Below are 26,635 nucleotides of genomic sequence, written 5' to 3' on the forward strand. Positions count from 1 at the left end.
TGGCAGGCAAGTTCTTTACCACTAGCACCATCTGGGAAGCCCTATTATAAGTAGCTTGTAAGGTTAGATGGATGACTTACAAGAAAGAGTTTTGCTTTTGATGTGGGAAGAGTGCTCAAGTTTCTGAGCAGGGAAAGAGCATGAGGAAGACAGTGTTTATGTAGATATCTCTATTGCTTATATAGATATCTCTATATGGCAATATCCATTGCCTTATTATCAATGGGCTGCAGTGAAGGCCAGGGGAGGAAAACCAGGAGCTGAAGGGCAACCAGAAGTGGTTTCTAGAATTCCTGAGTGAGGAAGGATGAAGGTCTGGTCCAGGGAAGTGGAAATGTGAACTGGGGTGAAAGGACAAACAGGAGAGATCAAGGGGAAAGTGCCAGGATATGGTCACAACTGGGGTCTGAGAAGTGGAGATACCTTTTTCAGGCACCACTCAGAAAAACGTAGATGAGCACGCCCAGAGCTGGTGAGAAGTGGGTCTCAGCCTTCAGTTCAGTTCAGTTCAGTTGCTCAGTCATGTCCGACTCTTTGTGACCCCATAAACCACAGCATGCCAGGCCTCCCTGTCCATCACCAACTCCCAGAGTCCACCCAAACCCATGTCCATCGAGTCGGTGATGCCATCCAACCATCTCATCCTCCTCGTCCCCTTCCCTTCCTGCCCTCAATCTTTCCCAGCATCAGGGTCTTTTCCAATGAGTCAGCTCTTCGCATCAGGTGGCAAAACTATTGGAGTTTCAGCTTCAACATCAGCCCTTCCAACGAACGTCCAGGTCTCAGCCTTGGGCACCTTAAATCTGAGGTCTCAAGTGGACTTGTTCTTGGCACCAAGGACACCGGGCACAGGCTAGGAAAGAAGTTAGGGTTGGGAGCATTTTGGGGAGTCAACATCGACAAAGAGGCAGCACACATTTGAAAGCCTCTGGGTAGCGGTGGAGATGTGAAGCATGAACATGGAGAGGACTCGGGATGACAGGGATGGGAATTGGGACACAGGTGAAGCTGGGAGGAGAGCAAGGGGACACGGGTCGCTCCTGGACTGAAGGGAAGGGCAGGATGAGGCGGCTGGCAAAAGGTTGGAATCAGGATCTTGTCAGCAGAGGAGGATGGCTTCCACCTCCCTCCCCTGTCCCGCCCCCCAGGAAATCCACAGCTGGACCCAAAGCAGCTTTCTTCAGGCTGGCCTGTGTCTTCTGGACCCTGAGTTCCCTTCCTCATGCTCTGGCGACAGTGACGCCTCAGACCACGGGCTGCAGGGGTCCCTCTATCAGCTGTAGGGGGCGACTCCAGCTCCCCACGCCGCAGGGTTTTTTCCCTCCAGGTTCCTGCCGCCCGTCAGAGCCGGGGTCCTCCCCAGCACCGCCCCACCTGGCCACCGCCGCAGCCAGCCCGCGCCCGCAGCCAGCCCGAGCTGCCGCAAGCCACCGGCCCCTCCCGGGGGTGGGGTTTAGGCTCCCCCCTTCCACACTCGCTTTGTTGCAGGGCCCCCCCAGGACAACCCCCCGACTCTGTCTCCACGTCCTGGGAGTCAGAAAGGTGCTAAACTAGGGGCCTGGTGGGAAAAGGGGCTCAGCAGCGCTCGGACGCTCGCGGGCTCGAGGTAGCTAGGGATTGGGAGGAGGGAGCGGAGCCTGAGCCGCTGGGGCCGCTGCTGCAGAAGGGGGAGGAGAATGGGGAGGAGCTGGGGGGCAGGCTGTCGGGAAGGAGGGGTCTTAAGGGGCGGCGAGCCCAGGTCGGATTTCCTCTGAGGCTGGCGATCCGCGAAGCTCCCACCTTCCCCTAGAGCTCGCTGCAGCCGCCTGCCCCGCGCCCTCCGGAGACCGGGACGGGACCATGGTGAGAGTGGGGTGCGTGGCGCGAAGCCGAGCGCACTGGTGCGACCCCTCTGAGCGGCCGACGGTGGCCGGGCGGAGGGGGCGAGCGGCCGGGACCCGAGGAAGTTTCCGGGGTCGGCACGGGGCCCGGAGCCTTCAGTCTGGCTCTTCTCTCTTCCGCAGATGTGGAGACGCTGGCTTGCGCTCGCGCTGGTGGCGGTCGCCTGGGTCCACGCCGAGGTAGGTGAGCCTCTGAGCCGGTCCGAACTCGGGCGCCGGGGCTACTGGGGTCTGCGCGTGGCGCGGGCGGTGCGTGCGTCCCCGGGGATGCTCTCCCCGGGTCGGACTGGGAGTTTCCATCCGCCGGGTGAGGGGGCGCTCGGAGCAGAAATGCTACTTAGGAAACTTAAACCTGAAAAATCAGGAAAAGTAGTTTGGGCCGTAAGCTGGAGCCCCACCAAGGCTAATATGGAGGGAGAGTGGGGAGGGGGAGTGAGGACGAGCAGGGCCGATTGGGACAGAGGCGGCGACACGAGCAGGAGCCGAGTTCAAAAAGGCGCTTGAGTTCTTTCCTTCACTTGAGAGGAATCTGAGAATAGTTGGAGCCTTCTCCCTTCCGAGTCTGTCTCCTGGGGGATGGGGGGCGGTCCGAGGAGCTCAAGAGATTCTTCTTTTAGGGCGGGATATATATATATATATATATATTTTTTTTTCTCTTTTATAGAGTAAGATTATGATTCTCTGATTTTTTTTTTCTTTCTTTGTAAAGTGCCCTGGGACTTTGTGTTACTATCAGAGCCAAATAACGGCCTTTTAAAAATCTCAGTTTTTTTCCTAAACTGGGCATTGCGCAAGTATGAGCAATCCGTTGCTCAGCTCTTTGAGGGCTCCGCGTTTCCAGTCAAAGTATTTCAGCGCTTTTGGGGTAATGTTTTCTTTTCAACTCCAGTGACCTTCCTGAAACACTACAAACAAACCAACAAACCCTTCACTCACAAGCCCCTCCATTAACTCAAAGGTTTATGGACAGAAAATAAACAATTCTAAGTTCCCTGGGCTCTAGTCTCCAGAAAAGTGAGGTCAGAAACCAAACATTTGATAATTATGGCAGGAAATGTGGAAGGAATTAAAAAGCATGAGGGAGAAGAAATGGAATGTACATTACAAAAGAAATAGTTCCCTGGTGGGTGGTTATTCTCCCTCTTTGAATTTTTTTCTTCATATTACAGTTTAGCCCCACCCTTAGCATCACAGCTTTTCTGCCCAGAAAAGTCATAAAAGCCTGCAAGGTCTTCATGATTTAAAAAAATATGCACATTATACTGAACTCTCATTTAATTCACTACTACATTGTTGGTTGATCTGGAAATAGGAGCTGTTTTTACTCACAATGAAATTAAAAGTCAGGCTTCCCTGGAAGCTCACACAGTGAAGATTCTGCCTACTGTGCAGAAGACCTGGGTTTGATTCCTGGTTTGGGAAGAGTCCCTGGAGAAGGAAATGGCAACCCACTCCAGTATTCTGGCCTGGGGAATCCCATAGACAGAGAAGCCTGGCAGGCTATAGTCCATGGGGTCAGAAAGAGTCGGACAGAACTGAGCAACTAATACTATATTAAATTAAAAAGAGCTAATTCTTTTGGATATCTACTTGTGTTGTAATAAAACTTCATTTGAATGATGGGGAGACTAAGTCAGAAAGGTCACATTATTCATCTAGAGTCCTAAATTGTTAAATGGTAGAAGTGAGATTTGAAGACAGTCTGGCATCACACCCCAGGCTTTTAACCACTCCCTCCCACAAGGACTTCATATTTGCCATGTACTTCTTGGCATAAAGCAGACCTTGGTTGGGCTGCATACATCATTTTATTTAAAGCTTCCCAGAACCTTGTAGGGTCACTTTTGTTATCCACATTTTACAGGGGAAGAAACGGGTTCCAGGAGATTAGGTAACCTGCCCAGGGTCACACACAGCTAGTTAGTTCTGAAGAAGGATCTGAACCCAGCTCTTTCCACTGGCAGAGCTCATCTTGAACTCCAGATCAGTTTCTCATGCATTTTGTTTTCCAGGGTTTGAGTTTGAGGGAGACCCTTCTTCACTGGCTGATTTAGTCCTAGCTAAGGAACACCCTGGCATCCCTGCTGTTGCCCTCAAAAGGCAAAAGCCACAGTCCATTGATGGTTGAGGAGAATCCCTGATTTGTTTTACTGCAGGTTTAGGAATTGCCAGCTAGTGTGTGAAATCGCTCTGTGAACTGGAATGCAAGTGTGAGGAGTGAGGGGGCCATAGGTTCACTCGTCACAAGGCTGTGTAGCCCAAGGTCTGGGATCTATTCTCAGAAGCTGTTTGTACTACACCCCCTCCCCCCAGTGCATTGCAGGGAAAAGCTTAGCCCTCATAGGAAGTTCCCTCAGCAGCAATTTCCTGCTTGAGGTGGAAGAGCAGAAAATACTCTCACAGAATTCCCAAGGCAAAATCTGAGGGCAGAGAGGCAAAATCAAGAAGTGCTGAGCCATAAAAACTGAGGAAAGGAGTGGTGCAGAAAGAAGGCTGTGAACTCAAGGTATGTGAAGAGCAGGTATGATGTAGGTTTCATTTCATGACCCCAGATTATTAAGGATTATTTTTTAATGAGTACAATCTCTTGGTGTCTGGACCTGGTAACATTTGGCAAGTCTTTAATCCACGTTTTAATAATAACATACCTTAAATTATTAATGAAAAGATAAATTAGCGTTAGCAGTTATTACTTTCAGCATTTTATCATGTAGTTAATGGTGCTTGCAGTAGAAATTTTTTTCCTTGTTAGCTATAATAACATATAGCAAACAAAGCCAAATAATTTACTGTCTTTATTGACATCCACTTTAGTAGTCTTTAGGGCTAAAATTGTACAAATATTGTTGAGCTTTTAAAACGAAATTTAAAAAACAAAGAGTTTTCTTGCTCCTTTTTGATTTAGTATAAGCACAAGGATTCAATTCGGCATATTTTTAAAGCATGTGATTGTACAACAAATTATGTTGATATTTGAAGAAGTCAAGTGCCAAGCTTGAGAAAAGGTAGTTGTCTTGATTATCAGTGTCAGTCTGTAAAAATCCTGTTTGGTTGGATTCAAGAAACTATTAGCAAATCTCGTTAAACAAAGTGTTCTGTTTTGAATGTTTTCCATGGTCTCTTATTGGCACCTCAGGGTTGCTTTTTTGATTGCTTCCTCTCTGTCTTTCTGTCTCAATACTTCAGGCAGCCTCCATCAAAATTCCATCCCATTCAGCTGAGCTCACTCCCATGTGCTCATTAGAGTCTTCTTAAAGGGGGTGTTGGCACATGTCTCCTGATGAGCCATGTCTCTTGATATATTAGTGTCTGCTATGGATGAGGACTGGGGAGTGGCAGCACAGAGCAAACTACCTCTTTTCAGAACCTTTTGGGAGGGGGCTGTATGGACCTGCTCACTCTCCCTCACCACCCCCTCTCCCAGTGAGAATTACTACAATTCACTGGAAAGTGTGGATAGTAGAGGCTGGGAAAGGTTGAGAAGTCAGGTATTAGTGCTTGTGCCCTGGAGTCTTAGTGGGTGGGTCTGAGTCCAACACCATAGGCTGGAGGGGACCCTGTGGCTCAACTGCCTGCTTCCAGAAGGCAGCCTTGGCAAGTGCCCAAGCACACTCCACTCTCTGCTGGTGGTTATGTCTGCTGGCACTCTGATTTCCAACATTCCAGGTCTATAAATTCACAGGTCACATGATAAGTCACAAGTACAGGTGACTGATTCACAAATCAGAACACTTATTCCAGGGAGGGGATGCTTAACCCGTGAACTGTGAGTGCATCGCTTAAGGTAATAGTGACAAGAATAACAATTGTACAGATAGGCAAGAAGATTATTAGTGCATTGTTCCTCTGAAGCCAGATTTCTTACCTCCTTCATACCCTTTTATCAACATACAGTTAATCAACCACTAGGGGTATTGTTTGGAGAAGGCACTGGTGACCCACTCCAGTACTCTTGCCTGCAAACTCCCATGGACAGAGGAGCCTGGTAGGCTGCAGTCCATGGGGTCTCGATGAGTTGGATGCGAGTGAGCGACTTCACTTTCACTTTCATGCATTGGAGAAGGAAATGGCAACCCACTCCAGTGTTCTTGCCTGGAGAATCCCAGGGATGGGGGAGCCTGGTGGGCTGCCATCTATGGGGTCGCACAGAGTTGGACATGACTGACGTGACTTAGCAGCAGCAGGGGTATTATTGGCCAATGTGAGATCTCCCTTATATTCTTGAGAATTATTCTAATAGTGGATTCAGGTGGGCCAAGGTATGACTTTTTTCCCCCCATTTTCCCTTGATTTTCCCCACATTTTCTACAGGAAAAGCTAGGATTTTGATATCTATCTTGTATATTGACCACTAAAATAATCTCTTGTTTGTTTATCCTTTGGCAAAGAAACTCCTTGCTGTGATTCTGGAGGTCATTGTTAGAAAATGGGATGTTAAAATATAGCAGGGACTCTGCTGAATAGCCAAAACAGAGGGACAAGCACCCTGCAAATTGAAGCCTTGGATACTGAAAACATCTTTAGAAGGAACATGTCACAATTCCCATAGAAGTCTCTGGATTGGAAAACAGAAAGCAGGGGTCCATTCTCAAGCTCAGAGGAACAAGTTTGGGAGGAGCTGTGAGGTGGGGGCATGGCTGCTATGAATGTAATATCTTGAAGAAGGAAATAAAGTCTTCAAATTCAGTGAGGCAAGAAGATACATGTTTCCAGGAGAACAGAGAAAGTAAAGGATGATCTGTAAATGCCAGTGGTCACACACAGAGAATTGAAAATGTCATGGTGTCTTCTTCCTACTCCTTTTAAATAAATGGACATCCAGACAGAAATTTCTAGTAGCCACAAATAGTATTAGCTTAAGGACACCAGATATTATAGGATTAAAAAACAACTTATCTTTAGATGGGTTCATTTTTAAGCTAGGTGACTGATGTCCTGCAGGTCAAATGTATACTTTTCTCTTAAGGTGCCATCTTCTGTCACGCGTGACTTTGGTGTGGGATGCTTTCTCTAGGAGTGAGTCATCAACAGCGCAGACCTTGCCTTCCTGGTGCCCATCAGGCAGTATTCCCTGCTGAAGGCTGAGCATGCCCTACACAGGGCAGAGTCGTGGATGAAGTACAGGACATGGTCTCTGACCTCAGGTTGCTTACAATCTAATGGTGCGCCAGGAGATTTAAACGATGGCAGCTAAAATACGTAAGATTATTACTACCTGATGAACAAGTATCTTCACTATTATTATTATTGCTTTTTTTTTTTTTACATTAACAGAGGACATACCTTGATTTTTAAAGTTCCTTTACATTAATACAGTGCACACATTTTTAATGTATCGCTTGAAGAATTTTACATATGAATATACCCATGTAGCCACTATCCAATCAAGACTGAGGGAATTGATGCAGTAAGGAGGCCATAAATGCAGGGTGTGTGGAAACAGTTACAATGAAAAAAGTGAGGAATAGATATGATCAAGGTTACATTTCATCACTTGATGATCATTATCATTTAATTAGTCCAATCTCTTAATGTCTGGCCCTACTAACAAGTTTTTTGGCAAGTTTTAATTCATGTTTTAACAATAAATTAAATGAACCTTTAATAATTAATGAAAAGGTAAACGAACCCTCTCCATATGAGATTTGGATATTAAACATTTTAACTGACAGGTAACAGTGCTTTCAATAGGAAATTGTTTTCCTTGTTAACTACAAAAACATAACAAACACAGTTGAATACAGTCTTTGTTGACATGAATTCATTTTAGCAAACTTTGTATAGGCTTTGGGGGAGCTGACTTGACTGTTTTGCCAATAGATATTCCAGGGCTCAATATAATCTACATTGAGAAACTAAACCAAGGATAGAAACTCAAGTAATTCCCTTTGACCACTTTGCCCTGGCCAGTGTTGTTTTTAAAGGGACTCTACATAAGATGCCTATCACATTAATTCTGAAAGCTAAAAACTTTAAACCTACTATAAGAGAAGAGTTAAGAGTTAACAGCAATATATGCCAGTAAAAGTTATGTTTACAAAAATTTAAGGCTCTAGCAAATTATTGTGATTTGAATTAAAAAGCAGAACAATTCCCACTCCAATGCCCTATGCTCACACCTATGTAAAAATTTATAGAGAAGTATCCTGGGTGTTCTTTGGAAGGAATGATGATGCTAAAGCTGAAACTCAAGTACTTTGGCCACCTCATGCGAAAAGTTGACTCACTGGAAAAGAATCTGATACTGGGAGGGATTGGGGGCCGGAGGAAAAGGGGACAACAGAGGATGAGATGGCTGATGGCATCACCGACTCGATGGATGTGAGTTTGAGTGAACTGTGGGAGATGGTGATGGACAGGGAGGCCTGGCGTGCTGCAATTTAAGTGGTCGCAAAGAGTCGGACACGACTGAGCAACTGAACTGAACTGATGACAAAATGTCTTAAAAGCCATCATGAGGATTCTTGTGACATCTCACATTTTCCAAGAGGAATTTATTCTCCTAATACATCCTATTTTATTTAAATAAAAAAGTAGTATTATTTTCTGATAAAATACAGAAATATGTTAATAAGAAGCTCAGGAATATAGAAAAAACTAGAGCAAAGAATAAAGTTGCCTGTACTTCTACCACCTAAACTTAAACTAGCCTTTCATCCCTCCTTTTAGAGAAATTATCAGTCAGTTAACAGATGTATGTGATGTGCATACTAGATCCTACAGGTAATGAAAATTAGTACCTCCCAACACTAGGATAAGGGGCTTCCCTAGTGGTTCAGACAGTAAAGTATCCGCCTGCAGTGTGGGAAATCTGGATTCAGTCCCTGGGTTGGGTAGATCCCCTGGAGGAGGGCATGGTAACCCACTCCAGTATTCTTGCCTGGAAAATCCCCATGGACAGAGGAGCCTGGCAGGCTACAGTCCACGGGGTCACAAAGAATCCAACACAACTGGGAGACTAAGCAGAGCAACAGTAGGATAGATCGCCTGCAGAGATGAAACAAACATGATGTGTGTGTCACCACTACCTTCTCCCTTACCTACGACAGACCTTGCTAATCAATCATAGAATTCTCCCTTCTGAGGCTGGAGAAAGTTAGAAAATCCTTCTCAGGAATGCAGTGTACGTGTGCGTGCTCAGTCTCTCTGTCCTGTCAGACTCTTTGTGACTACATGGACTGTAGCTGGCCAGGTTCCTCTGTCCATGGGATTTTTCCAGGCAAGAATACTGGAGTGGGTTGCCATTTTCTCCCCCAGAGGATCTTCCTGACCTAGGGATCAAACCCGCATTTCCTGCATCTCTTGCCTTGGCAGGCAGATTCTTAACCACTGAGCCACCAGGGAAGCCCCAGTGCTCTAGGTAGCCACTAGCAATCCATTAGTCTGTGTGTGAGATAAAAAGATACTTGCTTTTTCTGTTGGAAAAGTCAATCCAATTTGGAAGTCAATCCAGATAGCGCTATGTCTTTAGCCAGAATTAAGATGATTTAGAAGGCAGAGTTTGGGACTATGTGAAATGAAGACAACATGGGGTGGTAGACCTAGGGTTGCAAATGAAATGGATGAAAATGTCAGGAAAACAGTAGTTTGTTCCTAGCTCAAGCTTCTGAGTTCTTCAGATGAATCCGAGCATCTTAAAACCTAAGGCAAACTTTTTAACATTGGCCATCAACAAAAATATGAGAGTTGTCTTGGCTCTTCTGGTGGAATAAATAGTTGCTCTTGCTAAGGCTCTAAGAACTGCTGTTGTCATAGATAACAGCCGCCTGGCAAGAACATGCTAATGGAAAGCTCTTTGGGTAGTTGGAGTACAAAATATATCCTGTAAATCTGCATTTTCTGCTATGGTTGGAGAATTTCCATGTAATCTCTTCACAGACTTTTTATATGCTTATTTGGAAGCCATCACCAGTAAGCTGTTCCCAGGATTGTCTGAATTTATGACCTTTAAAATGTTTCCTGTATAATCCCAGACACTATATATGACCAACTAAGCTGTTGCCAAAACAAGTCATGTGACACATGGCAAAAGCCTGATATGATGCACGCACAGTTTATAATGTGTGTGGCATGGGATATTGGCTTGAATTGGCTTGAGGTGGGGAAAATGTCTCTGTTTTCTACCTTTTATTGTATTCAAGGATAAAATCCTGAGTCTGAGTCAAAATTTGCCTTTTTCCTCACAGTCTGTCATTCTGCCCTTCAATGATAGTAAATGAATATAATTTATTGATCTCCAGAGCAGTGCCAGGCATTATGCCAGTCAGTCTGCACATATGCTTCTATTAAGAATAGTGTGGAACTAAAAAGCAATACCATTTTGGTCCCTATTCTGAAGTAGCTGCTACCACCATAGCTACTGTACAGCTCAAATGGACCTGGCCATTAGGGAGCCACACCGCCTCCTTCCTCGTCTCCTGCTGCTGGTGCGGAAGGCTTTGCAATGCAGCTGTGGGATGGATGCCTTCTCAGAATTTAAGAGGCTCCAGCAGAGCTGCTGGGGCCATTTTCAGCTTGTTCACCTAGCCCGCTTGACCAGTCTATCCAGTAGGTGGCAGCTTTTTGTGTGGAACTTCATCTGAAATTGTCTGTTGCTTGAGGGCTGGTGCTTTTATTTCCCGTTTTCCTGTCACTTGAGCCTTCCACTGAGCTCCTTTCTTCATTCTCTTCTCTTGTTCTTGTATCTGGGTGTTTTCAAGTTTTATCTTTTATGTGGATCCTGTTACAAAACTCCTTGTGATTGAAAAGAACCGTATAAAATAATGAAAGAGTCCTTGACTTAGAAGTCCTGCTCTTCCCCTTTCTTGCTGATATTACCATTTTAAAGCCACCTAATTAATATCTCTGACTTGCAGCTTCAGTTAAGAGCAAGCGCTTTGAGGTAATGAACCGGGTTTGAATTCTGGCTTTGCTGAGCTGTGAAACCATGAGCAAGTTACTTAACCTCCCTGAGCTCACTTTCCTCATTTGTAAAATGGCCATCTCTCCTGCCAGTCAATCAATTAGATAGAAAAGCCTTCTCCTCATAGCACACAGTCAACGCCAAACATTTGCAAAACTGAAGTGCCCCTTCCCAGAATGTTTTTGACTCATGATTTCAATGAGGGAATTCTCAGTTTACACATTGACATTCACAAGGTATTGTCTCCATTTGTACCGCCTGTGCCCTAGCTCAGGTTATTACTCTGTTTACTGATTTATCCTTGAGGGGAAGTATAGCATAATGGTGTAGCACTCAGGCTTTGAGGCTATATTGTACTGTGCTCTGCTAAGTCGTTTCAGTAGTGTCCGACTCTTTGCGACCCTTTGGACTGTAGCCTGCGAGGCTCCTCTGTCCATGGGGATTCTCCAGGCAAGAATAATGGAGTGGGTTGCCATGCCCTCCTCCAAGGGATCTTCTGGACCCAGGGATGGAACCCACCTCTCTTCCATCTCCTGCATTGGCAGGTGGGTTCTTTACCACTAGCACCCCTTGGGGAACCCTGAAGCTATATTACCTGAGTTTAAATCCTAGGCCTTATTAGCTCTGTGAACCTGGGGAAGTTACTTGACCTTCTGGCTCTCTTTCCTCATCTATAAAATGGGCTTAATATGGAGTATTCACCCCATAAGTTAGCTGTGAGAATCCAGCTGTTCCATGTAAACCAATTAGAAGAGTGGTTTGGCACATAGAGTGCAGTAAATAGTTAGCTATTATTATCAACCTTGTGGCATCTCTACTTACTGAAAGAACTTCACAGCTGTGTATGTGTGTGTTGTGTGTTTGTGTGTTTGCATACTCGCATGTGCTCATGGCTGGCAGAATTCCCCTTGCCTCCTTTACTCTTTCCAGGGATTAAGGATCACCTTTTAAAAGACAACTAGAGCATTTATTTCAGTAGATGCTTTGTCACCCAGAGTTCATATCAGAACCCTGCCTCCACTTAGACTTAGCCAGTCTTGCCTTCAGACTTCCAGCATGTCCTCTGTAGAGCCACGGTTCTATCGTTCCTCTGAGAAAAGAGTTAAGGACTCATCAACCTCCTTTGCGCAGGCAGTGAGCTGTGTAAGCCAGCACAGGTTCTCTCTGAAGACAGTGAATAAGGCAGAGAACTGGAAAGGGAAGAAGAGCGAGAAAAGGCAAAAAAAGAGGTAATAAAACTCCTGTGGAATTTTTGCAGATCCAGTTGTTTTCCTGTGTCCCACCTTCTGACATATGGAGGTGGCCACCAGATATCTTCCGTTTTTTGTGGGATTTGTCATTTACATATGTTCTTGCTGTAGTCCCCATAGCACGGCCTGTTCCCAGGCCACAGATGCTAAATTTGGGGTTTAGAAAATAGAACCCTTTGCCTTCACTGTTTGAAAAATAAATACCTTCTCTCAAAGACAGGGTAGGCAGTATTGCTGGAGCAGGCTGATTTGTCTGTTTGGGAACCAAGGCAGCGCTGCAGTGTTTTGCACACAAACTTGAATCCTCTGCTGGGCACTGCTGTGTCTGGCAGCCAGCCCTGACTGCAGCTTCACGTGGTTGCCGGTTCCCAGGCCCCGGAGCCTGTCTCTTTATTGCTCCCTGTGTTGCTCACTTCATCTTTTCCCCTCCTTTCTTGTCTTTCCTCTTCTTTCTCATCTCCTTCATCCACCATAACAGAGAGGTCATCGTGGAGTGTTTGGGCTGCCTTAGGAGCTGCCAAAACATGCACAGAGCACCAGGCTCACATCTCATACAGAAAGAAAACCACACACAATCTTGATGCATTATTTTGCTTCATCCATCTGGGACAAAGTAACATTTCTCCGAGTAAACTCAAGGAAGGCAAGTAGAAAGTATCACAAGCCTGTTCTCTATGACACTCTTGAGTTAGTGCTGGTGACTAAGACACAGACCTGTCTCCAAGGAGCTTGCAGGCTAGTAGGGGAGGCTGACAGGGTGACACACTGTGGTAAGTGCTAGGACAGGGCTGACAACCTAACCCATCACTGGGGGTTGCAGGAAGGCCTCAGAGAGGGTGTGTCCCCAAGCTGAGCCCCAAATATGAGTGCTGTTAGCCAGACAACAGCAGGGAGACACAAAGAGCCTTATTTAATGCTCACAACATGATGATGCTGTTACTATAATCTTCATTTATCAGAGAAGAAACCATAGCTCAGAGGATTCAGTTAGTTACTCCAAATCAGCCACCTAGTAAATAAATAGTAAAGCCAGGATACAAATCCAGGACTTCAATTCTCAATGCAAATACTCTGTGTTCAAGTGTGCTTAAGGTCGTCTTAGTTTTATTTATGAAAGTGACTTTGAAAACAAAGCAAAGACCTTTTCTCTAGGTAACTTGAACTCAAAAACAGCTGCCCAAGCTCTGTCATTTACCATTTCACACTCTGTCAGCTACAAGTGCCTGGATCAATGTTTCAGGCCTGGTCATGGTCATTCTAGCCACGTCAGCATAGACATGGCCTCGACTTGGTTCACGTCCAGGTGCTTCTTTGAACCACAGTGAAGTGTAGATGTCCCATCAGAGCGCTTGCTGCATAATGGTCAGTGACTCAGGAGATGCTTTATAGCAGTGTCCTTGTCCTTCAGATGTATTCAGAACTATTCCACATTGAATAAGACCAATTGGCAAGAGAGCTGTAAATCTCCAGTGAAGTGTCTGGGTATGATTGTCCACACTGTCGACTGCATAACAGTGGCTGGGCAAGGGGGCAAATTGGGCTGACCCCACCCTGTGCTCTGCTTACAAGTCTCTATGCCCTGTCTTGGGGCTTTTCTGACCTCCCAGAGGGTCACCGTTTTTCTAACTGATGTGCAGAGCTACCCAAACCCACCATTTTCTCTCAGATGTGTGATGCTTATTGGACTGTGGTGGCCATTTCTCCTCCATACATTTTGTAAATCAATATCATTTTAGGGTCTTAGAAAGTTTTCATAACTGGCCTCCATCAAAAGCCAGTTCTTTGTTTTTGTGGGTTTTCCTTATGGATAACCTAAGATGATACAAATGGAAATTTTTTTTAAATCTGTTGTTTTTTTTTTCTTTTGCTTTTTGTTTTCTTTTTTTTTTAATTTTATTTTATTTTTAAACTTTACATAATTGTATTAGTTTTGCCAAATATCAAAATGAATCCGCCACAGGTATACATGTGTTCCCCATCCTGAACCCTCCTCCCTCCTCCCTCCCCATACCATCCCTCTGGGTCGTCCCAGTGCACTAGCCCCAAGCATCCAGTATCGTGCATCGAACCTGGACTGGCAACTTGTTTCTTACATGATATTTTACATGTTTCAATGTCATTCTCCCAAATCTTCCCACCCTCTCCCTCTCCCACAGAGTCCATAAGACTGTTCTGTACATCAGTGTCTCTTTTGCTGTTGCAACCAAAAATGTGCTGCTTTTGGCTCTTGTCCAACTCAATCTAGTTGGGGAACTGTGATTCCCCAGGAATTGAGAAAAGCATTCCTAGCTTCCCCCTGATTGCTGGATTAGCACAACTTCCCTCAGCCCACAGCTGAATTCCAGCTCCGAGGAAGAAATGCCTTAGACAGAGTGAACTCCCAGCCCGGAACCGTCAGAGGTTGTGTCATGTGTTTGCATTAGCTGAACAAAAAGCAAGCAGGCTTTCCGGCCTTGCTCCCCGTCCTCCCCGCCCCACCCCCGACCCTGGAGAGGCCAGTTAAAGTCTAGACAGTGTCTGCTTGGCAGTGAGCCTCTGCAGCACAATCTGCACAGTTCTGCAGCTCTGACTTCAGTTGCCTCTGTTCACTCATCCCCACCCTCACCCCATTTTCTTAGTTAGCCTTAAACTGTCTCAGGGTACTGGCCGCATATATAAGCAGCAGGTGAATGAGTTTGTGAGACCATGAGGATTCAGCGGTCTTGAGGGGTTCAGAGATGAAAAAATATCAGCAGCGCTGGCTGCAGCTGTGGCTGGGTTTGCAGTGATCCCTGATGTGAGCCAGCTTCCAGTAAGCCTCCATTTACTGGCCAGAGATGGGCTGGAGCGAACCCAGGACTGACAGTGGCACCCGGGTAATGAGCCTTATGCTGTCCTTGGTGGAGTGAACTTGGGCGAGTCACTGGGCCCCTCATTTATAAAATATGGGGGTTAGAGCAGGTGAGCTCTCAAACTCAGCTCTGAAATCCTATCCATATAAAAGAAGGCAGACGTTTTAGGTTGGATTGTCACGGTATTTACTTAATGGAGTTAGGATATTTGATTAGCTCTTAACTCATGGCCCAAAGAGGAGGAGTTTGAAAGAGAAGCTGGCCGGGGAATGGGAGCAGAGAACAAGTAAAAGCAGAAGTCATGTTGTGTCCCTTGCTTCCTCCTGTGTGCATTGACTGAAATATAACCAGTACATCCTGTGGCACCCAAACAGTCTTCATGCCCAGAAATTCCAACTGCTGTTTATTCTACAGAAAGGAATCACTTGATTATTCCACTTTAGAAAGTAGCTATTCTACAACACTGGGCAAGAAATGAAGGATGATGGGTCCTCTTGGGGTTGAGCAAGGAATCTTTTTTTTTTTTAATGAAAGACCTCGAAATTCCAAAATGTGCCACTTGAGCTTTTGCTGAACTTACCAAAAAAACAAAAACAAAACTTCCTTCTGACCTTCGTAAATGTTCATGGCTTACAAAAATCATTGTCTGAAAGTGTTGCACGGACACTATTTTGTTTTCTGGAATTCATCTTGCTTTCTCACCATGTTGCCTGGCCCATGACCAGATCCTGGGTTTCCTCAACAGGAACTGATGAAGTTCCTGCCTGGGTCCCCATGCCTTCTCTCTAGATCAGTTCAGGGCTCTTGTTACAGCTGAGGGCACTGCTCCTTTGGCCTTGACCTCGGTGGTTAAATCGAGTGACCTGAGAAGGTGAACCCAGTAAGGAAGCAGAGGCCAATGCAGATGTTTCAGTCCTGCTTAATGCCTGGTGCCTTAACTGCCCTCTAGTTCCTGAATCCCACTACACAATCTCAGTATGCTAAATTGTGCTGACTTTTGGTTCTGAAGGGGGGACCAGCCCAGTGTTGTCTGTGGCTTTCCTAATAAGGCCACTTGTAGTGTCAGAATTGAATTGAAATTGGCTGTGCTCCAGGGTAGACTATATACACAGACACGCACATAAATTTTACTGCTTAATTGACTTAAGTTTCACTACTTGGAGAATGTGACCATCTACTTATAGTTCAAATACACTCCCCTCACAAAAACAAATTCCTGTGGAAACTAATGAAGGATATATGTTACTAAATTTCCCTTAATTCGATTGCTATGTTTGTTCTAGTTTGGTATTTAACTTCTGTTACACTGTCCTGATTTCCATCTGAATCTAGGGATATAGATCAGTACTTGTGGTTGTGAAGTTTGCTTGTTAATGAACATTAACTTAATATATGTCATTCATTCATTCATTCCCTACCTCATTCCAGGAATAAGAAGAATGTTTTTCTTCTCAAATCCTATGGCTAGCATGTCCTACTAGTTCCCCTCAGGGTTATACTAACTAGGAATATTTTCAGTTATGGACAAGGACCCAAGTTTATAGCATAACATTTGCAACAGAGAAAAATAAAATGATGGAGAACTTAAAATTCCTGGTGACTCACCAGCATACCTGGCTCATGTAGATGTTAGTGAAAAATTGACACACCAGTGTGGAATTTCTATTAGAGCAGCTAAAACTTTTGAAGCAGGATTCCAGATGCCCTCACTGAGCTGAGACTCAGACATAACCAGAGTCCCCTTCATTGTCAGGGTCCCTGTCAGGAGGACCCAGGTGTGGCTTCTGGGTGACCCGGCCCAGCTCACAAAACCTGCTTGGAAATGGAGGCAGGATTCACAAGTGCTCAGAACGTTCACCTTCACTCTCCCAAGGGCATTCCCATCCTTGGGTCTTTACCATGTGCTATAATTGCAATGCTACAATTAATTGGAGCAGACAGAGGTCTACATCAGAAGCAGGAAATTCACTTGGCTTCTCCTCGGAGTCCTAAGAATCTTTGAGGAAATCTGTTCATTTGTGCTTTGTTCTCCCTACCCCTCTTCTGTCCTTGGCATTTTCTGTTTTCTTTCCTTTCTTAGCCTGTGTGGCCTTGGCCTTGCCAGCAGCCACATGCCAAGAAGCAGACTTCATGGTTTAGCTATTTATTTTAAGGGTGAAACCTTTCACTTTTTGCATTAATTGGTGTCTGTATCATGTTCAACAAAAGAGTAATTTTCTGCATGCACCAAGGGCTGGCTAATGATCAAAGAAAAAAACCCCAGCACAAGGATATCCACTTCAGGTGTGAGTTCGTTTGGGGTTTCTCAATTTCCTTTCCTGGGGGATGTCTAGAAGGGAGAATGGGATTGGGAAGTGTTTTGAGCAGAGGCCAGACATTCAAGTCTTTGCTAAATGTCGAGTATAATAAATTCAGTACTCACTGCAGACTTATTTTTTAATAAAACTTGCTCAGCTATTTGTGGACCATATTGTTTAAACAATAGTTTCAAAGTTAACAGTTTTCTCTCTGAGAAATACAATTGGAAAAGTCTGTGGTTTTTTTGTCTTCGATGAAAAAACGTGTTAAATACAACCTGGATGATAATAAACTATTTTTTTTTGTTATATACCCTATCTAGGCATCTGTCTCTCTCTCTCTCTTTTTTTTTTTTTTTTACATAATAATAAAGAAACCATGAAGGTGATATGAAATCCTGTAAGAAAAACTAATGCTTGAGGTTTATTAACTCCACTGTTTGGTCATTTGATAGCTTAGATAATTGCATTTTCCCTCTAAATTCCTTTTACACATTTGATTAAACAGCAGGCTCTTCATTTCCTGCTTAAGTTGCTTCATTGAATTGCTGTGTGGATTAGAGAGCAGGTTGGGTTCCTCCCCAGGGGCTATATTTCAGCTGGTGATTGGCTTATGTTTCTGGGTAGTGTTATCACTATTTTGCCCAGTGTAAATGGCATTGTCATGTAGTGACCATAATTACTCATGTTATAGTGGCCTAGAATGCAAAGACCTTCTCATTCCCCAATGATTTCTTGTTTAAATCTGGGAAAGTCTTCTCTCTGTCAAGTTTGGTGAAATGAGTGCACACACACAAGTGTGTGTGGGGGGGAGTGGGGCCTGTTCCCAGGCAGCTGAGGACTATTATGGGCTCTAGATTACCAGTCTGTGGATTTAGATGTGACAACAGCCATATTTGGAAAGCCATGGCATTCTCTTTGAGGGAGAGACAAAGGATTCTAAAGCCAAGGGTGTTGAAAGCATGAGTGAGTGAAGTTGCTCAGTCGTGTCTGACTCTTTGTGACCCCATGGACTGTAGCCTAACCAGGTTCCTCCATCCATGGGATTTTCCAGGCAAGAATACTGGAGTGGGTTGCCATTTCCTTCTCCAGGAGATCCTCCCAACCCAGGGATTGAACCCAGATCTCCCACATTGTAGGCAGACCCTTTACCCTCTGAGCCACCAGGGAAGATCAAAAGCATGAGAACTGTCCTAAAACAGTTTCTTGTTTAGAAATGGGTGGAGTAAATAGGAAGAAGGAAAATAGTGATGGGGAAGACTACAGGAAGAGGAGAAAGGCAGTGGTGGGGGTGGGAATCTCTTACTGTTAGCTTAGTTGGGTAAGTAAATGAAGAAGAGGTGATAAAAAGAAGAATATCTGGTCTTTATCGTGAATGCTTTGTGAGGAAATACTGTGAGTGAGCACTGTTGATACATATGACCCGAAAAGAAAGGTGACTGTTTTTGCTAGATGGATGTATGGTCTCATCACAACAGCAAAGGATAACACACAAGCTGTAAATTTAAACAGCACCTGTATATAGTGTGTATAGCAAGGGAGATAATGATATAAAGTACCTTACAAAAGGTAAGTGCTCAATAAATAGTAGCTGCAGAGATCAAATTGCCAACATCCGCTGGATCATGGAAAAAGCAAGAGAGTTCCAGAAAAACATCTATTTCTGCTTTATTGACTACGCCAAAGCCTTTGACTGTGTGGATCACAATAAACTGTGGAAAATTCTGAAAGAGATGGGAATATCAGACCACCTGACCTACCTCTTGAGAAACCCTATGCAGGTCAGGAAGCAACTGTGAGAACTGGACATGGAACCACAGACTGGTTCCAAATAGGAAGAAGAGTACGTCAAGGCTGTATATTGTTACCCTGTTTATTTAACTTCTATGCAGAGTACATCATGAGAAACGCTGGGCTAGAAGAAGCACAAGCTGGAATCAAGATTACCGGGAGAAATATCAATAACCTCAGATATGCAGATGACACCACCCTTATGGCAGAAAGTGAAGAGGAACTAAAAAGCCTCTTGATGAAAGTGAAAGTGGAGAGTGAAAAAGTTGGCTTAAAGCTCGACATTCAGAAAACAAAGATCATGGCATCCGGTCCCATCACTTCATGGGAAATAGATGGGGAAACAATGGAAACAGTGTCAGACTTTATTTTTTGGGCTCCAAAATCACTGCCGATGGTGACTGCAGCCATGAAATTAAAAGACGCTTACTCCTTGGAAGGAAAGTTATGACCAACCTAGATAGCATATTTGAAAGCAGAGACATTACTTTGCCAACAAAGGTTCGTCTAGTCAAGGCTATGGTTTTTCCTGTGGTCATGTATGGATGTGAGAGTTGGACTGTGAAGAAGGCTGAGCGCCAAAGAATTGATGCTTTTGAACTGTGGTGTTGGAGAAGACTCTTGAGATCCAACCAGTTGCAAGGAGATCCAACCAGTCTATTCTGAAGGAGATCAGCCCTGGAATTTCTTTGGAAGGAATGATGCTGAAGCTGAAACTCTGGTACTCTGGCCACCTCATGCAAAGATTTGACTCATTGGAAAAGACTCTGATGCTGGGAGGGATTGGGGGCAGGAGGAGAAGGGTCGACAGAGGATGAGATGGCTGGGTGGCATCACTGACTCGATGGACGTGAGCCTCAGTGAACTCCAGGAGTTGGTGAGGGACAAGGGAGGCCTGGCGTGCTGTGATTCATGGGGTTGCAAAGAGTCGGACACGACTGAGCGACTGATCTCATCTGATATGATTCTTCTTTCTGTTGCTTGAATTCCAGGGGAGAGTAGAACTACAGGGAGAGACATACAGAGCCTAAACCCATGTTTCTCAAACTGAATACTGATTGATGTTAATATTATGTGCCCAGATAAAAGGGTTTTTTGTTGCAAGACTTCAGAGCCTTATAATGTTCATATGTATTATTTATTTTCCTCTCTAAAACAAAAGTAAGCAATGTTTTCCAGACATTTCACCACATAAAGCCATTTCAAAAAATACCGTAAATGTTTAAAGACTAGTGGAACAGTTTGGAAACATGGGTCAATTCCAGATTTCCATAAGCAGAGTCTGTTTACATCTGACCCCTGGCTCTCAGTGAGCTTGCTGAACTCACTTCCTAAACTAATTCAGTTTTATTAAGAGGGCATGGGGCTCATCTGGATCCTAGGGTCAGTCCAACAGATTCTTCTGAGCCTGACTCTAGACTGGACCATTGGCATGGCCATATGTATACCTACCTAGAACTGGCTGGGTTTTTTTTTTTTTTTTTTATCAGCTTGAAGTATCCAGGTGTCTTCTTTTCTATTTTTCACTTTCCCCATCCATACCCAGTCAGTCCATCAGCAGATTTTCTCAGCTCTTTTGTCAGAATCTATTACCTCTCCATTGACTGTTCTGTCTCCATCACTACCACCTTAGTCCATGCTACCATTATTTTGTACTTGGACTATTGCAATAATATCCTAGCTGCTCTTTTTGCCCTCTAGGCTTTCTCCATCCGCTTCTCTGCACAGCAACCTGAGTCATCTTCATAAAGCACATAGACTCACGGCACTTTTTTATGTAAAACCCTCTAGTAGCCTTCGTCTCATTAAGAATAAAATGTCAACTTCTTGCCAGCAACTCCAGGGCCCTACATGCTCCAGCCCTCATTTGCTTTTCCCAGGTCACCTCTCACTGCTCTCCCTGTTGGGCCCTGTGTCACAGCCACACTGGGCTTTCTCTTGTTCCAGGAACATGACCAGTTCCACCTGCTTCAGAACCTTCACACTTTTCTTCGCTCTGTCTGAACTGCTCCATTCATCCTTCAGATCTCAGCTCAAGAGAATGGTTCCTAAGCACTAGATCTAAATGGTGCCCTCTCTCCAGATTGCTCTGTGAGACATGCTCTATATTCTTGTACACATTCATCACAATCCAAAATGATCTTGTTATTTGTGTTTATTCACTGTCCTCCCTCTAGAATATGTACTCTTCAGGACAGAGCCCTTCTCTTTTTCCTTCACCAGTGAATCCCAGGCCCTTAGAACTGAGCTTAGCATATATCGTAGGTGCTCAGTAAGTAATTTGTGGGATTAATCCACTGGCTAAATGCATTGCTCAGTGCACCAAAATATGTCATCTGCAGTATAAGAAGATGCATAGTATCCTGCCTACCTCAGTCATCTCTGTGCCAGATTCTGCAAGAATATTGTGCACCTGGGAAGGTGGTTGATAGCATGTGCCATCGATACTTTGCTTAACTTTGGAATTGGTAGTAATGCTGGGCTTACTTAGTCTGAAACCTGATTCTCTCAGCTCCAGGAAAAGTTGGAATTTACACAGACACTAGCTGAATAGTAAATATTTTTATTCTTTTTCTCCATGATCAGCAATTCTGATTTAACTGGGCATCATTCCTAGAGTAAGCAAATGTCCCAAAGGAATGTAAAATAAAGCATTATATTTCTGTTATTGGTGATACTTTGCCCCAAAGCCTCTGGTCAGTCTGTCTTCTGACCTCACCATTTGCTGAGACCTTTGCTTTCTGGGATCCTAAAGCTTTTGTTCTTTCTTCTGTTTCCTTTGAATGGCACCTATGATGTCCCCAGTGTGGGTAAAACAATATTTCTGGACCTACACATTAAATCTCAGGGAAGTCTCATGTCCTTGGGACAGCTCCAGCAGAGGCACAGTCATCAGTAGTGAGTGGAGTCCCAGGGAACAGACCACCTCCGCTTTTCTGCAGTCTTACTCTCTTTAGGCTCTCCAGATGACCCACAAACCAAGTTCTTGACTTCCACAGCATCTTGCTCTGCTTTTCAACAGAGCCAGTTTTACGTGTGGCATTTGTCTAGTGGTTCAGTTCAGTTCAGTCGCTCAGTCATGTCAGACTCTTTGTGACCCCATGAACAGCAGCACTCCAGGCCTCCCTGTCCAACACCAACTCCCGGAACCCGCCCAAACTCATGTCCATTGAGTCAGTGATGCCATCCAAGCATCTCATCCTCTGTCGTCCCCTTCTCCTCCTGCCCTCAATCTTTCCCAGCATCAGGGTCTTTTCATATGAGTCAGCTCTTCGCATCAGGTGGCTAAAGTATTGGCGTTTCAGCTTCAACATCAGTCCTTCCAAAGAACACCCAGGACTGATCTCCTTTAGGATGGACTGGTTGGATCTCCTTGCAGTCCAAGGGACTCTCAAGAGTCTCTAGTGGTTAGTCAGTTAAAAATGAAGGAGAACAGAATTTTAAGAAGTATACTCCCACATAATACTTGGGAATGTTTTTACTGCAAATGATAATCTGTGTGTAGCTACTAAACTAGTGGGTTTTGGGGTAGAGTTTCTAATACGGTCCTTGGGGGAAACAAAATGAACAGAAAAGGAGGTCTTTGTGCATTGCTGGTATAGCTTAAAGGTCTCATAGGATTTTAATCTGCAAAAATAGGGTGTTTCACTACAGTGGAGCCGGATACCCGGCAGATTCTCATTGGTGGGTCTGCTGTCAGCTAAGACCTGACCAGCAGAAGTAGGCTTTACAGTTCCTTCCCCCTGAGCTGTGACCTTCCAACTGTTCCAAGGAAAGAATGCAAGGCAGGAAAGTCTCAAGAGGAATAGAATGTACATGTATTCATTGACTTTAATCTCAAGGCACTAAAAGTGTGTGTGTGTGTGTGAGAGAGAAAGAGAGAGAGATTATTGAAAGCTGACAGCAACAGAGTAAGTCTATCAGTCAAGCAGAAAAAAATGAAAAAAGAGTTTTGAGAAATATCTACGTCATTGTGAAAGTTGTCCATGTACTTCTATGCCAAAACAAAAAAGTATCTTTAAGTAGTTAAGAGAAGGCTCAAAATATGTAATTTAATTAGCCCCTTGTTTTTTTCATGAAATAAGCCATATAAAGTCCTAAAATAGAAGATAGCAAGCATTTTATCTTATAGAGGAGACCAGACGGGTGAAGTGACTTGCCCACAGGCTCTGAAAGCTGAGTCAGAATTAGGCCGAAGTGCCCATGATGCCTGTTCATCTTCACAGGACTAGGTATTTCAGTTTCCTAGTCCCAGAGGCAGCCAGCGTGCTGCCTTCCCTGTTATCAGATAACATCTGTCGATTTCAGTTATGTTCTAAAACATTCCCAGTTAAAGGCTTAATTTTTCTATCTAAACTCTCCTCCCTGATTTAGCTCTCAGTAATGTATCAGAACTTGGAACTTACTGTTTTGAGCTGTGCTGTTCAGTAGAAAAAGCCACAAGCCACAAGTGCCCCTTGAGCACTTGAAATGGGGCCAGTCCCGTTAAGATGTGCTGTGGATATAAAATATATGCTGGACTGCAAAGACTTAGTATGAAAATAGTGTGTAAACTGTCTCAGTAATATTGATTATGTGCTGAAATGGTCATCTTTTGGCTATATTGGTTTAAATAAATTCTTAAAATAAATTTATCTATTTTTTTTTTACTTTTAAAATATGGCTACTAGAAAATTTTAACTCATTTGTGAGACTGATGTCTATTGGACAGCACTGCTCTAGACAATTGTCACTTCACCAGATGTTGCATTTAGCCTCACAGTGTCATGAGGTTGCTCTTGTTAGCTTATATTTTTCTGTTATTTAAAACCCTTACGTATTTATACCCCATCTCCTCATCCAAACTGTCAGCAGCTGAGGAACATGGACTATGCTTTATTGTTCCTTTAGTCCCCAGCATCTAGCATAATGTTTGGTATTTTGTTGCTTGATTGTCCTATATTTTGCTGACTTTCTCCAAAATAGGTTTTTGTCCAATTCCACTTTGGACAATGATAAGGAAATGCAGATTAAATTGTGTTTGGAATGTAGCTTTTTTTCAAAAGGATTGATTTTATGTAATTCTTAATTTGTTCCAGAGAGATTAACATTCCTCTAAACTGGACTGTTAAAACCCAGGAGACTGCAGTAGGTGCTGGAACTTCCTGACACTCCTGCCCAGCAGAGAGCAACAGTGTTAATTGATAGTTAAAGATTGTAAATTGGCACCCAAATTATTTGGGGAAGCTCCACATTAAACTCAGAGATTTGTGCCCCATTTTCCAGTATCTGTCTGGATATAGGTCCAGGTAAATAAAACTCATTAGCCCCAGTGGCTCCCAACCCTGCAGCAGAGTTGAAAGAAGAGGGCTAACCACCAGCCATGGTTGCTAAGTAACTGCCAGGAACTCTGACTAGATGGCTGTGATTCCCAGCGTCCCTGAGAAAATACCAGGGGATGCACCCTGGGTGGGCCTTACCCTTTAAACATCCTACAATTTTGTGACTGAGGTTGTGGCTGAACCACATGCTCATAATTTCTAGGCTGGCTATATTGCACCTAAAATACAGTCATTTCTTCTGGTTCCCTGGGAGAGTCTGACCTTTCCCTGGGTTTTGTGACCACAGGGTCCCTGAGCCACTGTATTTTGGTTCGGTTGATAAGGAATGTGTAAGAAAGCACCTCTGGAAACCTCTCTTCAGGGGAGATTTATTAGGTCTCACTGCTGTGGAATGATCCCCCTCCATTGACCACATTATTGCCATATATTCATTGAGAACCCTCTCCTTTTGGCAATGATGTATTAAATGGCTGTCTCTTTAGAGAAGTAGTTAGAAGGATTTGTAATGACAAGGATTCTGAAGTAAAAGTGGTCTCATCTGCCTGGGTTCCCCAGCTTTGCAGCAGCAGACCCCCTTGAATAGCTTTATGTCGCAGTTGAATCAAGGGAGATTAAAGCTGCAAGAGGCGGTTCATCTCTAAAGCAGTACATTTTTGGGTTTTTCATCTTTCCTAGATTATACCCTAGGAAAATTGAGTCCCCAAATCTATAGGTGGATTTCTAGGGTCTCATAGACACCAGGTAAGAATTCCCACATCATAAAATGGAAAGAAACATTTTCCACTTAGGCAGCCTATTGATTAAAGTGACCATGTGTCACAAGTATATCTGTTTGAAAGTTCCGTTTCTACTCTCAGATATGTCCCAGTTTGACTGATAACATACACTGTTGTCCTATTATGAACAAGTGTACCCCTTCCCTGCTCAAGCTCACACGCCCCTACTTGCCCTCAGCACTTATCCAGCATCCCCCTCACAGAGGAACTGGGCTCCTTAGTGATATATAAAGTAAGCCTGCAGCTTCCTTCACTGATCCTCAGACTCAGATTCAGAAAGCTCCTAGGGCCAGAGACTGCCCAGAGGACATTATCACCTGCACAAACTTTCCTCCAAGAATTGACTTTCTCTAGGTGCCATCTGAATGGAGCCCTTCACTGGCATTTGGAATTGCTCTGAGTATGTATCTGGGTAGTGGGAAGTGAGGATGAGGAGAAACTGGCTGGGAAGGGTCCTCAAGGGTCTGAGAGTGGGTAGGATAGAGAAACAGACCCTGCTTGTAGAGCCTGAGGGTGATTGCCACCCACCTCGGGCATTTCCTTGGAAGACTGTATTCCTCGGACTCCAGGTTTTCCCCCTACTCCCTCCACTCCAGGGGCTGGCAGTTGCCATGGCAACACAATGTCTAAGAACTTCTAATTACATCTGTCTGTTTCTCCTGGAACCATACTGAGCCACACATATGGAGACTTCATTTAACCCAGAGTTTCTTGCTGGGTTTTAACCCCTTCTTCATTCCTTAGACTGGAGAATAATTGCCAGTATCTGGAAACTTGACAAGTACTTTTCAGCTGCACTGCCCCAAAAGATTCCCAGGGCTTTGTCTATGTCTTTATAAAGAGGAGACTCACGCTGCTCTGCTATGCTGAGTCTCCGGGTCTCTCTGTTCTATGTTGTTCCAGTCAGCCCTGAATTCTTTGCTTTCCCCCCACCTTATTTCCCCCTCCATTCAGTCAGATTGTCTCAGGATTTAGTTGGACATCACAGTTCCTTTTAAGGTCCCCAAGCCCCAGGGGAAATAAATCACTTGGGCATAGCTAAGCCTTTGCCTTTCTCTGGCAACTCACATTTCAGTGTCTTCCAACCCACTGCTGGGTCAGCCTAGTGGATGAGCCAGAGGGGAGTGGCTAGAGACATTCTGGGGCTGGAGGAGGGGTAGAATAAGGCAAGAAGCATCTCTTTCTCATCTAGGGAGAGACTGACCATCTTGCCTTCCTTCTACCTCATAGAGCAGTGTTGGGGTGAGGGTCCTGAGAAGAGGGAACACAAAACAGCTGCCTTGATAATAAGCCCATTTTCACAATTTCTCTTGGCCTCCTCTCATGTGCTTCTCTTCATCTTCTCCATTTTTGCCACCTTGTGGGGCTATTCTTGGGTGGCATGTACCCTATACTCTGAAGTCTCACCGAATTTTGCCTTCCTCTGAGGGATCTCACATTCTCACATTACCTCATCTTCCACACCGCTTCCCTCCACCAAAATTCTCATTCCCCCAGCATGTCAGCTAGGTTGTACATTAACTGTGAACAAAGGGCGTGACTGAAAGCCATTTCAGTCCTGTAGTGTTCTCCTGTCCACTTCGTCAA

General features: G+C 44.4%; 1 protein-coding gene across 1 annotated transcript in view; it reads left to right on the top strand.

Annotated features, from left to right (window-relative positions):
- The first annotated feature begins 1,746 nt into the window (after positions 1-1,746).
- FSTL1 (follistatin like 1) overlaps positions 1,747-26,635 on the top strand; it is a 56,780-nt gene continuing 31,891 nt past the window's right edge. Inside the window, exons 1-2 of the mRNA XM_086404259.1 lie at positions 1,747-1,842; positions 2,004-2,060. Coding sequence (XP_086260385.1) covers positions 1,840-1,842; positions 2,004-2,060 — 60 coding nt within the window. The 5' untranslated portion in view covers positions 1,747-1,839. The remainder of the gene's footprint in view (positions 1,843-2,003; positions 2,061-26,635) is intronic.

The sequence above is a fragment of the Bos grunniens genome, chromosome 1, assembly GCF_055505025.1.
Source record: "Bos grunniens cultivar Pamir isolate PY7600 chromosome 1, Bosgru_T2T1.0, whole genome shotgun sequence".
NCBI classification, from domain to species: Eukaryota; Metazoa; Chordata; class Mammalia; order Artiodactyla; family Bovidae; genus Bos; species Bos grunniens.